Below are 14,368 nucleotides of genomic sequence, written 5' to 3'. Positions count from 1 at the left end.
GTCATGTTTTATTTACCTTTACCTTTGGTTCACGTGGCTGTTTTTATTAGTGCTCTAGACATAAACTGGATTTGGACAGAGAAGGTTATTTAATAGGCGTGTGTCAGCTGACGAGGTCACGTGTGTGAGGTAACCAGAACATCCGGGCATCTCGCAGGTGGAGCAGCACCAACATTTGAATGGAGTTTGGTGGGAGAAGCTTCCCTCCCTCTGCCAGCGCGTGCCTGTCAGTGCGCAGCAGCCACACACACACACACACACACACACACACACACACACACACACACACACACACACACGGGCGCCTGCACAACTCTTCCTCAGAAGCACCGTCATCCTCCTCTTGGGCGGGATGGAGGGATGCTGAGCAGCGGAACTTCATCATCACCGTCATCATCATCATCTTCTTCTTCATCATCACCGGGAGCGGGGGGAGGGAGGAGCAGCCGCACTCCGGGGTTTAAAAAGTTCAGCAGCATTCGGTTCATTAACGGAGCACCGGAGGGTCTCGCGCCCGGCGCTCACACCGGACATCACCCAGCCAGACACTGTGGATACACGGAACCGGACCAGGTGGTTCTGGAAGGCTTCGGATCGGATCTCCGCTGTGTGGTACCGGATCTCAGTTGAACGGTTCCAGCCCGAATCCCGGGTGTTGGAACGGATCTCTAACGGTGCTGTGATGAATTTGCGGTGCTGAACTGGATCGGTAACGGATTCCTGACGCCGTGCAGCAGATCTGCTGTTTTCCAGAACGGATTTCTGACAGGTTCGGGTTTTCATGGATCCTGGGACGGAACCGGGTTGGTGACCGCCGGTAACCTCCGCCGGTCCCCGGGACTACGCAGGTGCAGCAGCAGGTGCCACGACCGAGTTTTACCGGACAAACCACCGGAGGAAACAAGTCCAACACCGACCCGGGTTCAGCGCGTCCGCACGGCGGTAGAAGTTACCGGAGAACCGGCGGAGTTTTAATTACCGAGCGGACAGCCCCCCCATCACCTCCCCGCTGATCCCACTAACGGACAGGTTTCATTTTCCCGTTTATAAAAACGGATTTCCGCCTCCGTTAGCACCGCCGCCCCTCGGATTGGCACCCGTTAAATGGAAACGTTTCCCGGTTATCCATCAGTTTTAATCCGGTGTTAATCCGTCAGCCACATGAGGCGGAGCGGTGAAACAAACCCACATGTTGGCTGTAAAAGACCCACCGGTAGTGGCTCGGTACCGGGATTAAACACCTCACATCAATCCCGTTATCCAGAATAAAGCCGGTCAACGTTACAGCTCTAACAGATTACAGCTAAAATATAATCTGGACTCATCTGAAATAAAAACCCACAGAAAGAAGAAGACTGATGATTCTGAGTCAAAGTTCTGACCCAACTGGACCGGCTAATCTGGGGTTGTGGTTGGGTCCGTTTCACACCTGGCATGCACTTGTCTCCCGAAGCTGACCCTGGTGACCCAGATGTTGCAGCTGTGTAGTGACACTGAACCCCGGAGAGTCCCGGTGGGCTTTGCTGATGCTTTACGACGGTTCTGGAGGAGCTTTAACTCAGAACAAATTAACTTTACGATGACCCGAGGACCGTAAGCAGCCGTGTTTGTTCAGGCCGGCTTTACGACCCGGAGAGTTGAGCGTTCCTGTCACCGCTCTATTGTTTCAGTGCAAAATCAGTGAGGAAATCCAGCTCAGTTCAGCTGTTTTCTGTGCATTTCCCACCTCTCTCTGCAGAGGTTTAGAGTTTAGCTTACCCAGTGGATTTGCTGTGGAAGTCCATGGATGCCACGCTCACTGTATAGCCACATCCTCAACAAAATACCTCCTCCTCCTCCCGCTCAGCGTCCTGCTTTTGAAATCGAGCCACGCAGCATCGATTTCTCTCCTCGCTGCAAAACCAAAACGCAAACGACCATCTCATCCTCTCTGGTCTGTCAGTTCTGCTGCTGAAATGTAAGAAGTGTTGATTTCCCACCTCCAGTCAGAGCTGAAGGACGTTCCGAACGGTGCCGCAGCGAGGTCGGAGTTCCCAAACGGGCTGATTCACTCAGAATCACCCGAAGACTGGCTGGGACCAGTTCCCTGCATACATGAATGTTTTTCCCAACTGCTTTCTGACTCTGAACTTTGAGATCTTTCTGCTGCTCTCATACTGACGTTTTACGCCAAATGGGACTAAACGACAGCAGCCCCGGCACCATGCGGAACGGCCGTGGCCTATCGGACCAGTGGGCTGAGTCGGTGGTGGTCCGGCCTCGAACCACTGAGCGACACATCACGGTGCACAAACGCCTGGTGCTTGGATTTGCCTTATCCATCATCACGCTCATAATCGTTACGGTAGTCGCTGTGGTTCTCAGCCTCCGCTTTGAGGACTGTGGTGGGCGAGATCGCAAAGGATCTACAGGCGAGGTGGGTTCCAGAGGCTCCGGAGGGTCGGGAAAACTGAACGGGAACAGAGGGGAGAGGACAGGGGAGAGAGGGGACGAGGAGACCGTCCAGCCGTGGAAGAACTCCAGGCTTCCAGGATCGATAAGACCGCGGCATTACGACCTGAGACTTGCTGTCTACATGGACAACTTCACGTTCTCAGGTGAAGTTAGCATCGAACTGGAGTGCATCAACGCCACCCGATTCATCGTGCTGCACACAGATCGACTTGAGGTACGTTCGTCGATGTACACAAATGTTTGGGGGAATTTTATCTTCATAGATTGTTTCGAGTTACACAAAAGTTTCTAGCTTCTTCAGATCATTCTCCACATCTCCATAGCTTCAAAACTTTGGACCACATACTTAAAGTCCTCTTGGAAATCTTCTTTATGGACACCAAAGTAAGCCAGGGCTGGTCAGTGAGTCCTAACTCCACTCCCCTGCATTTCGTACTCGGACGTAGTTTCAGACCGGCTAAACCTAGCGTACTCAAACCGATCCGCCCTCACTACGGCGCCGGTATCGGCTCAGTCGTGGTTCGTTCTCTCGTTTCAGACTCAGGTGGAGGTGTGCGGACGTAAATGGTGACGTAAAAATACTTAAGGCAACCACTGAGCTATTTTAGAAACTTCACACTGATTTTATTTTATACATTTCCTGATGTAGAGTTTTAAAAGAAGGTCCGAGGCTCCAAACGCAGCGAGCGAGGCTGAAAAACCACTGGTCCAAGGTGGGAACCAAACCATCAACAGTTGGTGTGAATCGACCCGTGGAGGATTCATTTCCTTCCAGCGTGACCCAAACCGCACCGGTACCATTTGGTAGAGGGACAAAGCGACCGTGATCCAACTGCTCAAACCTGACGTCAGACTGTAGAAGACCTCTGTAGCAGCCAACGAGCCTCCACCTCCAACCACCTCCACTGTAGATTATACCTGATTCGTATTTCACCAGGGATGCAACTGTAGTTTGAAACTTACTGGCATACAACAAGCCTCAGAACCTTCAAGCCAACTCATGAAGACCTTCAGATCTTCCCCTGACCAGGTCTTGGTCAAAGAAGAGCTGAAACAATAAGAAAATGTAGTTTTGGGTCTACCGTCTGCTAGTAACAACCAGGAAGTAAAACCAGCTCCGACTGCTGGAGACAAACTACAAACAGCTTTTCCAAGCAACTTTCCACACGATCCCAAATTTCACGAAGATTCCTATTTCACTCTGGCCTAAGGAGCTCACAGTTGTGGGCTTCAGGATGTGTCAGAAAAACATCTGGAACGTCCTGTTGGGTTTCTGAGAGTCATAAAGTCGAAAAATGGGAAACAGACTCGAGAGGAGCAGAAATTCAGGGAAATTGCAGATAAACTGAGATCTCGCCCAGGAAGACAAAACTAGTCCCAAAACAACAGATTCGGTTTGTTGATTTAGTCCCAGTTTGGTCTGTAACTAGTTGAGCCCAGTAAGGCTCTGGTTTAAATCCCGTTTTTATTCTGACCCCGGGTTTCCACGGGAGCCGTCAGCAGCACGTCTTGCTCGCGTAAGCTGCTGCTTGGCCCTTCCCACGAGACGCGAAGCAGCAGGGGGGCAGCTGTCACCGACCGAGCACGAAGTCACACTTCGTTAGTAAACACAACAACAAGCAGGAGAAAACTACAACATGGTTTGTGTTTTATGTTCTGTCCGTTTTATAATCGCCAATACGGACCTGAAAAACAAAGGAGACTGCTAGCTAGGTGATAACTTCTCACGGGGACGCACAGTTAGTAACCTTTTTTTAAAAGTAAAGCGACCGGAAGGCAGCACGTTCTTTATTCTGAAAATCTCTGTAGCTTCTCTCCATTTCCGCGTCCGATTTCCTGTCTTTACTTCCCCAAAAATGTCGAACTTGACCCATTTCAGAGGCGTCGCGTGTAGAAAATAGAACCGGCGCGTAAAGGCCGTGACATGCTGCTCCTGAGACGCGGCCGACTCGCGCTGCTGACGGCTCCAGTGGAAAAGGTTCTGTTGACCACAGCGGTTCCTATCAGCAGCTATGACGTGCTGCTGCAGTAACGTGCTGCTGACGGCTCCGGTGGAAAGCCGGGGTAAGACGTTCTTTTTAGTTGAGGACATTAAAGTAGAAAACACTTTAAACTCTGTAAACATTTATTAGATTGATTCCTGTTTGTTCTGCTGAGAAAAGCCTAACCCGATAAAACCAAACCATTCTTTTGAATTAAACGGTTTCAGATGAATCAGAGGTGCGTGGAGTAGATTCTCTTCTTAATATTTTAATTTATTTACACAAAAATAGCCAAAAATAAAAGATCAGAGTTTCTGACTTATCTCTGGGACATATATAATAATAAAAAAAAAACTCTTAAGGTTGTTAAAAGGAGTCCAGGTTACAAAACTTTGTGGTTCTTAAAAGATAAATGTTAGTACCAGTTATATTAAAGTGGTGTAAAAAACCTTCTTAATGTCTTCATTTTTATAAAATCTGTAAAAATAGTTTAACTCGTCGGTCGCCATTGTTGTTAGCGTCTCAATGCACTCTGGGTAGTGACGTCATATGGTTGTACCTCGGTTGCACCGGCCGGCTTTGGGACCCTGTAGCGACTGTTCAGCGACATCAGCATGTCGTCTGTTCAGCCTTTTCACTTTGAACCAGAGCGAAACATTAATGATGACATCACTGTCCGTGTTTCACTAAACGAGCGTCAACATGAAGAGCAGGAAGGGCGGGATGAAGCGAGAGCAGCACAAAACCGCTGGTGCGTGTGCGGCAAACGGGTCTCCATGGTAACCGAGAGGGAGCGTGCTCACATTTGTGTCAGCAGAAGTTAACGGTAAGCTATCGTGTGATCAGACTTATTAAATTATGAATGATTTAGGAGAATTTTAGCATCCAGAGCTGTCGTGTGCTTTATAGATGATTAGCATGTTCAGTGAAACCACTGCAGATATTGTTTATGTGGACAACACTGTGTTGCTACACTTACTGCTTGTTTTACTGACGGGAGCGATGAACGTTCAGCTTCATCCGTGACGAGTGGCGTGTCCGATGGTTGGCTGAACGTGACGGAAGCGGCGGCTGCAGGAGCGGGTTGTCGGCTCAGGAGGGCGTCCAGCGTCTCTCGTCTCCCCGAGGGCGTTTAGGGAAAATGGTCGGTAAAGCATTTAGTTTCCGCCTTCTCCTATACCCAGCCGCTCTGGTGAGCTCTTTAAGTCGTTGTGGTCGACTATAAGCCTCAAACGCGTCAGGAGAAAAATGTTGGGAACACAGCCGCGGATCTTTGGGAAGTTGTGTCCATCCACAGGCGTCTTCCCACTGCTTTCTCCTCTTGTTGCCAGTGGGAAAGCTGTAAACTCACATCACTCCCCTTGCTGCCCTCTGGCTGGAGATTACATCCAAAAGCAGCACAATGCGACATTTTACTTCATTATTAATACGGTGAGCACGTAACCAAACACTAGCATCAATAGCTGTTCTTCCAAGAGCAACCAATATACGTCATCGCCCCCAGAGTGCATTGGTGCGGTAAACATGGCGTCCTACGTATGTCAAATATACACTAAATATGACAGATTTATGAATAAACAGCAATATTTTGTGTTTCTAACAACATACAACAGGAAACTTGTGGCTCATAAGTGCACACGCGTCCTCATAGCCGGAGTTCCTTTTAAAGAAGCACTTTTCACAACAGCTGGATTACGCTCGTCCTCATCTGTTCAGACATGTTGAGTTTAAGTTCCTGACACCACTTCCTGTTTCCCGCAGAGTCCTTCTGAAACAAAAGTCCCATTTTTCCGTGTAGACTGGCGCTCCGTCTTGGAGAAATCCAAAACACAGAATGTTTATTTCCAGATTTGGCCTCAGAGATTCCTCTAACGAGGCTAATTAACCGCCAGAGTTGCTGTTTCAGCCGAATCGTGAGACGAGCGCGTGCTGAGAGAGCCTCAGAGAAACGCCCGAGCCACACGATTCTTCACGCCGGTCATCGAAGCTAATGTGAGAGATGGATAAATCTGTCTAATTTAGGCAGAGACCAATTAAAAGCCCTGCAGCCTCCCCCGTGTTTGCATCCGAGCGCTCTGTGAATTAATAGGTGTTGTCGGGCGGCAGGCAGGTCTCCTAAGGTATCGTCAGAGTTAATGCATTATGAAAAGAAATATTGTCAGGATGTGAAAGCCCGCAAAGAAAAAAGCTGCAGAAGGAGGTGTAGCAGCAGGAGCGGCTGGTGGGGAGATGAAAAGGTGGAAAATAGTCCTTTATTCTGACGTTGAAGCTTTTGTACAACTTCAGAATGATTCAGAGGAAACATCTGAACGCTGAAAGTTTGACCATTAAAAAGAAGCCTGCAGGCAGCCAACGGGTTAAGTTCGTGTCAATGATAATGAACGAGCAGAGGTGCCTTCCACCTCTAATTTATGCTTCCTTCAGTCCTCGTCCTCCTGTCCTCGGGCTGTGAGCTTGGATGTTCCAATCCCTGAAATCACGGAGGAGAAAAGGATACAAGGAGCTGGGAGCGAGGAAGCCACGCCGACGTTTTTAACACCAATTCCATCTTAATGTCTTTATTGATCAGTCAGCTGATCTGATGGGATGGAGGACGTGCAGCCAGACTGCTGACAAACCGCCTCCCCACACCCAACCGGTGGGATTATCTAATCCAGTGTTTTTATTGGTTCCTGTCACTAAATCTGTGCAGTTTATTGAGAAAAGATCAGACAAGGGCTGCACGATATAAGGAAAACCTACGATGTTCGATAAGAATGATTAATATGGCGCTAACGATATTACTTGCACTAAATAAAAACTTAACTCAGGAACAAAAATAATCAAAAACAAGAAAAAAAGAAATAAAAAAAATCATAAAAATGAGAAAAGCAAAAGGAAAGGAACAAGAAAAGGTAATCAGTGGATCCCGGGAAAAGCAGAATGAGCAAAAAGAGCAGAACAAAGCTAAATCAGGTGTTTGCTAACCATCAAAATTAAGTGCCGTTCGCCTCGGGGGCGGACATCTGACCTATGAGACCCCACCCAATTGGCCAAATGAGTGAAGAGCTCTATTTGATTTGTTAAAAAAAACATGACACTTCCATTTGATTGACATTATATGTAGCAAACATTTGAGCTGACCATTCATTGCTATATTTATCTGTTCTTTTTGATATGCATATCGTTCATGCTGATATCACGATAACGATATATTTACGATATATTGTGTAGCCCTAGATCAGACCAATAACGTCCCAGTCAGCTGGTTTCCTCCTGCAGACTCCAGTATTTAAGCTGCAGATGCAAACAAACAAAGCTCTCTTTTTCGGAGCCAATGCTTCAGTTTTGTTCTGTAAGGTTTTTAGATTATAGCTGAATTATTAAAGGGATGCATAATAAACATCCTTTAGAGCTGCCCTGTGGGTCTCTACTGCCTCTAGAAACACATCGGTGTTTGGTTTCAGGAATGATCTGTCTAAAAGTCCCCGCTTGTGATGTCACAATAAGGGACATCAGTCTTTTTCTTTGATTGGAGCAGAAAATTATTTATTTCATGCAGTTTTGTTTTCGGGATATTTGTGGAAAACGAAGTAAAGTGCAAAAGAGATCAAAACGTATTACTGGTTCTTTTAGTGTCTGACATTCATTCAAATGATTCCATAAAAAGTCAGACGCTGCTTAACTCATTCACTGCCAGCCGTTTCCTGATCGATAAAGCCCTTCGCTGCCAGCGTTTCTCCGCGTTTTTACTGTTTTTTTTAAGAGTGACAGAACGTTGAACGCTAGGATGACGTCGACGGCAAAACAACCAAAACAAAGCGGAGACTCACCTCTTACATCAGGAAGAATCCGCGCGTTTCGAGCGTTATCCGTTCTTTCATAATCCGTTGTTGAATTGTGATCGGCAGAAGCTTTTCCGGTTCTCGACTCACTTTTTTGACAGCAGCAGCCCAAAACGATCTCCTAACACATGGATGTTCTGCTTCCTGATCACGTGACGTGTGACGTACGCGGATGAAGATCGGCTTTAGAGCTGTGATGTTTGTTCTCACGGTGCGGGGGCTCGTCCGACGCCCACACAGTAAAATAATGCAAACGACGACTTTAGTCGTCAATGGCAGTGAACGAGTTAAACTTGCTTTGATATTATAAATACTTAAAAACACAACTTTGTTTTTTATAATAATACTTAACCAACGTGACACAGAGCCACTTTGGAAGGTCGCTGCAGGCTTAGACCTTCGAGTCACTCTTCAGTAAACGATGACTCGGACTTGATTTGTCTTTATTGTTGCAGACTGAGACAATGTGACGGATAAACGGGAATGTTGTGTTTCTGCTGCTTGTGTTACATGCTGTTACTTTACCTGTGTTGGTAGCGTTAGCATGCAGAGCATCTGGATCACAGCGCACATCCATGGAGCTGCAGCTCAGGTTCACCAGCAGCCAGAGTTACTTTGTTCTTACTAAATACAAGCTAGGGATGTTCTGAGCACACGTTTGCTCCAGAGTCATTTGATTTTGGGAATCTGCCGATACCGAGTCCCGATCCGGTACTTTAGAAATGCGTACATTTTATTTTTTAATCATTTATGCGCTTCTTTCTGTTTTAGACTTTCTTTAGTTTAGCTGTCATAAAACATCCCTCGTTCAGAAACACGTTAATATTAACGACACATGTAAAAGCATCCTCATTGTCGCTCATATTTGAAACAGTTGACTCAGCGTGCGGCTGTTTTCAACGACAGCGATGGCGCTGCGCGTGACGATCAGCAGCAGGGTTACTCTTTTCTACACAACACCTGTAGAGCTGCTGCATCTGTGAAGGTAAAGGAGATCGTACCGCGACGCCAGGAGACTCCAAACCTGACGCGGGCATCCACAGACGTCATCCAGGGTCATAAATCTGCTGCCATCTTGGTGTTTTGCTGTCCGTGGACTATTTTTTGTTTTTACCGTGTCTTTGGTGTCGGCTGGCTTATCCGAATTGTTGCAGCGAACTGAGCAGGGTTAGTTTTTTGAGGTGGCGCGTCAGTCGTGGTGTTGAATGCAGCACCACCTTTTCCACCAGTTAAATGGCGGTTTGCACACATTACACTCCCTCTGCTGTTTATTTAGAATATCAAATTACAGACATTTTCTCTCTTAGGGCGACAGCCATGCTCTGTTAGCTAGCTGCTACGTGTTATGTGTGTGAATTCCCGGTCTTGCTTAAATTGTGGGACTTTACGGTGTTTGTCTGTGACACAAAGAGCGCTGATGGAGAGGATCTAAGCCGTTTTTTTTTCCGTTAGAAAATCTCTTTCTCCGGACGAATTTAAACGTTTGTTGTTTTAAACGGTTAAATCCAGTTTTCCCCTCCGATTCCAACCTGTTTAAAATCACACGATTGGACTCGATTTCCGATCGTGTGATCGGATCAGAGCGTCCCTGGTACTGATGGTTTACTTGTGTTTGTCAATCCAACTCCAAAATTCTTGATTCATTCATTCATTCATTAGATGACGTCATGGCTCAGGGGGTGATGATAGGTGGTTTTATCCAGTGTGATGGGTGGGTTATGGTCCACTCATTAAGAGTGGGACGCTCACGATGAATGGATGAGGTTTTTCCAGGATGCACGTTTCAGTAAAATAGTTAATTTTTTACGACACATTTCGTTTATTGGTTTCCATCAGACTCCTCGGACCGTCTGACGTCAGTGAGGGACGTGCTTCTGTGCACGCGTGTGTGTGTGTGTGTGTGTGTGTGTGTGTGTTAACACTAGCTACGCTCAAGGGCCAGTTGCTGCAGCGGAACAAAGACGTGGGTTTTACTCCCATCCAACACGTCTGAGAAAACCTCACCGTGAACTTTCAGATGGTTTGCGTCCTCTCAGTCACATGACCAGACTCCAGCTGATGAAAGTCACCTGTAGGGCTCCCAGGGTCCCAGCAGCTGCCACGGCTGGATGAAGGTGTTCTGATGTCCCAAAGGGACCGGAGCTAAAACGCATCTGACGCCATCTTGGAGTGGATGCTTTGTTTGCTGACTCACCAGAAAACCCTCCGACAAATCCCTTTGATCCCCAAAGTTTCCCCTCGGTGTCAGGAGGCCCTCTGCCCAGATCAACCAGTGCTTTCATCAGATAACAGAACACACACACACACACACACACACACACACACACACACAAAATAATCTGATGAAATTCCAGAAACAACAAGTGTTTGGAAGTCCAGCAGGAGGAGACGGAGCATCTGATCTTCATCCAGGAAGACACCTGAGCTTGCTCCTCTCATTATCATCTTCAGGGAGTTCAGAGGACCGGTTTCATCACGTCTCTTCCTGAGGTACCAGCAGACCTGAAACCTGTCAGATCCATTCAAACCAGAACCAGCTAAACAGAGAGCGCCTCCACTGACTTTACTGAACGATCTGCAGGCAGCAGCATCCAACAGAACCTGACTCCAACCCAAATGAGGCTGCGCCGAGCAGGAAGACGGCGTCCCTCTGACGAGCACAGGAATGAAGTCAAAAACGAGCACGACAGGTCCAAACGGCTGGGGGGAGGGGGTTCTCGTGGGATAACGAGGTGACTGGGTCCAGGCGAGTTCTGCCAACATCAAACAGGTGATGACACCATGATATATAAGCCGGAAAAGACTGAGAACATCAAGCGACAAAGACAGGAGCAAAGCAAAGAGCAGAACGTTCTAGAAATAACTCAAGAGCCCAAAAAAGATAAATAAACTCAATCTGAGCCCACAAAGCAGGAACAGGAAGTAGGAGACGCAGCTAAATGGCCTCCAAAGAAATAAAAGCAGCCAGAGCTGGTTCTTCTGTTCTGACCCGTTCAGCATCTTTCAAGATGACGAAGTTGGTCCTCAGCAGGTCCAAACCACAGCAGAGCTAAATCACACACTGAACACCTAAACACCTGGCCAGGTGCAAACCGTGTGTTTTCAGGAGAAATCTGAACATTTTATTTCTATTTACTCCAGCGAGACCGCCGCCTCAGAGGAAGCACAGAAAACCAGGATTAAAGGTTACTGGTCACCGTGGCAACCAGGCCTGAAATAAGTCCTGCCTGACCTTTGGGTCTGAACAGGTGAAAAGCAGCAGGGGTCGACTAAACCTTCGGCTGTCGTCGTCGGCCCGCACGAGCCGATCCTTAACCAATGAAACACGTGTGTGTGTGTGTGTGTGTGTGTGTGTGTGTGTGTGTGTGTGTGTGTGTGTGTGTGTGTGGATGTGTGTGTGTGTGTATGCATGTGTGGATGTGTGTGTGTGTGTGTATGCATGTGTGGATGTGTGTGTGTGTGTATATGTATGCATGCATGTCTGTGTGTGTGTGTGCGTGTGTGTGTGTGTATATGTATGTATGCATGCGTGGATGTGTGTGTGTGTGGATATGTATGTGTGTGTGTGTGTGTGTGTGTGTGTATATGTATCTATGTGTGTGTGTGTATATGTGTGTGTGTGTGTACATGTATGTATGTATGCATGCATGTGTGTGTGTGTGTGTGTACATGTATGTATGTATGTATGCATGCATGTGTGTGTGTGCGTGTGTGTGTGTGTGTGTGTGTGTGTACATGTATGTATGCATGCATGCATGCGTGTGTGTGTGTGTGTGTGTGTGTGTGTGTGTGTGTGTATATGTATCTATGTGTGTGTGTGTATATGTGTGTGTGTGTGTGTGTGTGTGTGTGTGTATATGTATCTATGTGTGTGTGTGTACATGTATGTATGTATGCATGCATGTGTGTGTGTGTGTATATGTGTGTGTGTGTACATGAATGTATGTACGTATGCATGTGTGTGTGTGTGTGTGTGTGTATGTACGTATGCATGTGTGTGTGTGTGTGTGTGTGTATATGTATGTGTGCATGTGTGTGTGTGTGTGTGTGTGTGTGTATGTATGTACGTATGCATGTGTGTGTGTATATGTATGTGTGCATGTGTGTGTGTGTGTGTGTGTGTGTATATGTATCTATGTGTGTGTATGTATGTATGTATGCATGTGTGTGTGTGTGTATATGTATCTATGTGTGTGTATGTATGTATGTATGCATGTGTGTGTGTGTGTGTGTGTGTGTGTGTGTGTGTATGTATCTGTGTGTGTATGTAAGTATGTATGCATGTGTGTGTGTGTGTGTGTGTGTGTGTGTATGTACGTATGCATGCGTATGTGTGTGTATATGTGTGTGTGCATGTGTGTGTGTGTGTGGTGAGGAGGTGCTCTTCCTTCAGAAGGCATAACAAGATAAAATGATCCTTTCTAGATAAAGTGTGAGGTAATAATTGAACCGTTTCCTGTTGTTTTCTGATCATTTGGAGCAAAGATAGAAACCCGTCTGACGGATGCTTCCTCTCTGGAGAGGTGGTACCGAGCTCCGGTTCCCCTTCAGGTTCTCATCATCTCCCTACATCTGTGTTTGTATTCAACAGCTGATTTGTTAAATAAACAAACTCCTTGTTTTTGTTGCATAATTTCTTACCCACATAATGAAAGGAGCTGAGTGTGTTCAGACCTTTTGATGTGATGTTTAAGCGCGCTCTCCTAGTGCGCCCACAGAGCCGCCCCTCTGATTGGACCTCTCAGAACCGAGTAGGACTGCGGAGCGGCAGATCCCTCGTGTCTTCTTACTCCTTTAGCACCTGCCTGCTTTAATTGCAGCTTTTCTGACATGTTGTCTAATTACCATGAGGGCCCGATCCGACTTGAACCTGAGCTCGGGTTTATTCAGCCGGGACAGGTGGAAGCACCTGTGAGGCTCTGCAGGACCTGTAATGAGTGAGACGCTCTGTAATTCCCGCTCACCCACAACACCTCCGTTTCCTCATCTTGTGGTCAGTTTGAAGGCTGGCGGGACTCGGTGAGCTGGCAGGAGAACAAACACGAGGACCTTCCTCCTCTTCAGCCTCATAACTAAAGAAAATGTGTCAAATCAACTAAAAACAACTGGCTCCTGTCAGATCACCATGGTGATACGTTCAAACACCTGGCTGTGGGTGTGTGGTTGCTTAGCAACGACTGTTACATGACAGACTGAAGGGGAGTGAACAAGTGAATGAAAAACGAGACATTTTATCCAATCTGTAATCTTTGTGTGAAGCCTAATCCCATCTCACCTGAACAGCCTCTGTTCATAAAAATGATTTACATACTTCAGGACTGATAGGCTAACAGCTAGTCTTTGACCCCTTATATCAGGTTTCCTTTACATCCTCATATTTGGTGGAATTTGGTGGAATTCTGGGATTATTCACCAGGGTAAAGGTCACCGTCAGCAGCCGCTCATCCAGGGCTGACGTCCCTGGATGATCTTTACATTTCTGCCTAAAAACACGGTGACGTGAGAAAAAGCTGTCAAACGGGACATCGAGGAGATCAGAAACACACTTTGGTCTTGGCTACATTCAGACTAGCCCTCAGCCCCTCAGTCCTGACTCCTGAGGTAAATAAACCCTATTTCTCTGAACAGAGGCTGTTCAGAAAGCTATCTATGACATAGAGATATTTTGTTAGCTGCTAGCTTGTTTTTTTAAAGTCCGATTGTTACATGTTAGCGTGTCCACCCATCCCTCCTCCTCCAAACAGGTCGACCGGGTTTCTGTCACGGCTGAGAGCGGCGCCAGCGGCCGGCCTTCCAACAGGCCAGGAGGCGGAGTCATGCGCATCCACCGCCACTTCTCGTACCCCACCAATCAGATGTACGTGGTGGTGCTGCACCGAGAGCTGAAACCAATGAGAGTTTACCGCCTGAACATCAGCTTCGACGCCGCCATCGAGGATGAGCTGCTAGGCTTCTTCAGGAGCTCGTACACCCTGCAGAGAGAGAGAAGGTACACACACACACACACACACACACACACACACACACACACACACACACACACACACACACACACGTTTTTGGAGCAGCAGCAGGTGGTTCAACTAGAAAAGGTCAGAGCTTCACATC

The 14,368-nt window shown here is 47.2% G+C and overlaps 1 protein-coding gene across 1 annotated transcript in view; it reads left to right on the top strand.

Moving 5' to 3' along the window:
• The first annotated feature begins 294 nt into the window (after positions 1-294).
• Positions 295-14,368, top strand: part of LOC107386826 (thyrotropin-releasing hormone-degrading ectoenzyme) — a 203,809-nt gene continuing 189,735 nt past the window's right edge. Inside the window, exons 1-2 of the mRNA XM_015961451.3 lie at positions 295-2,668; positions 14,005-14,249. Coding sequence (XP_015816937.3) covers positions 2,174-2,668; positions 14,005-14,249 — 740 coding nt within the window. The 5' untranslated portion in view covers positions 295-2,173. The remainder of the gene's footprint in view (positions 2,669-14,004; positions 14,250-14,368) is intronic.

Source organism: Nothobranchius furzeri, chromosome 1, assembly GCF_043380555.1.
Source record: "Nothobranchius furzeri strain GRZ-AD chromosome 1, NfurGRZ-RIMD1, whole genome shotgun sequence".
NCBI classification, from domain to species: domain Eukaryota; kingdom Metazoa; phylum Chordata; class Actinopteri; order Cyprinodontiformes; family Nothobranchiidae; genus Nothobranchius; species Nothobranchius furzeri.
This window is presented reverse-complemented; position numbering and strand designations above follow the sequence as displayed.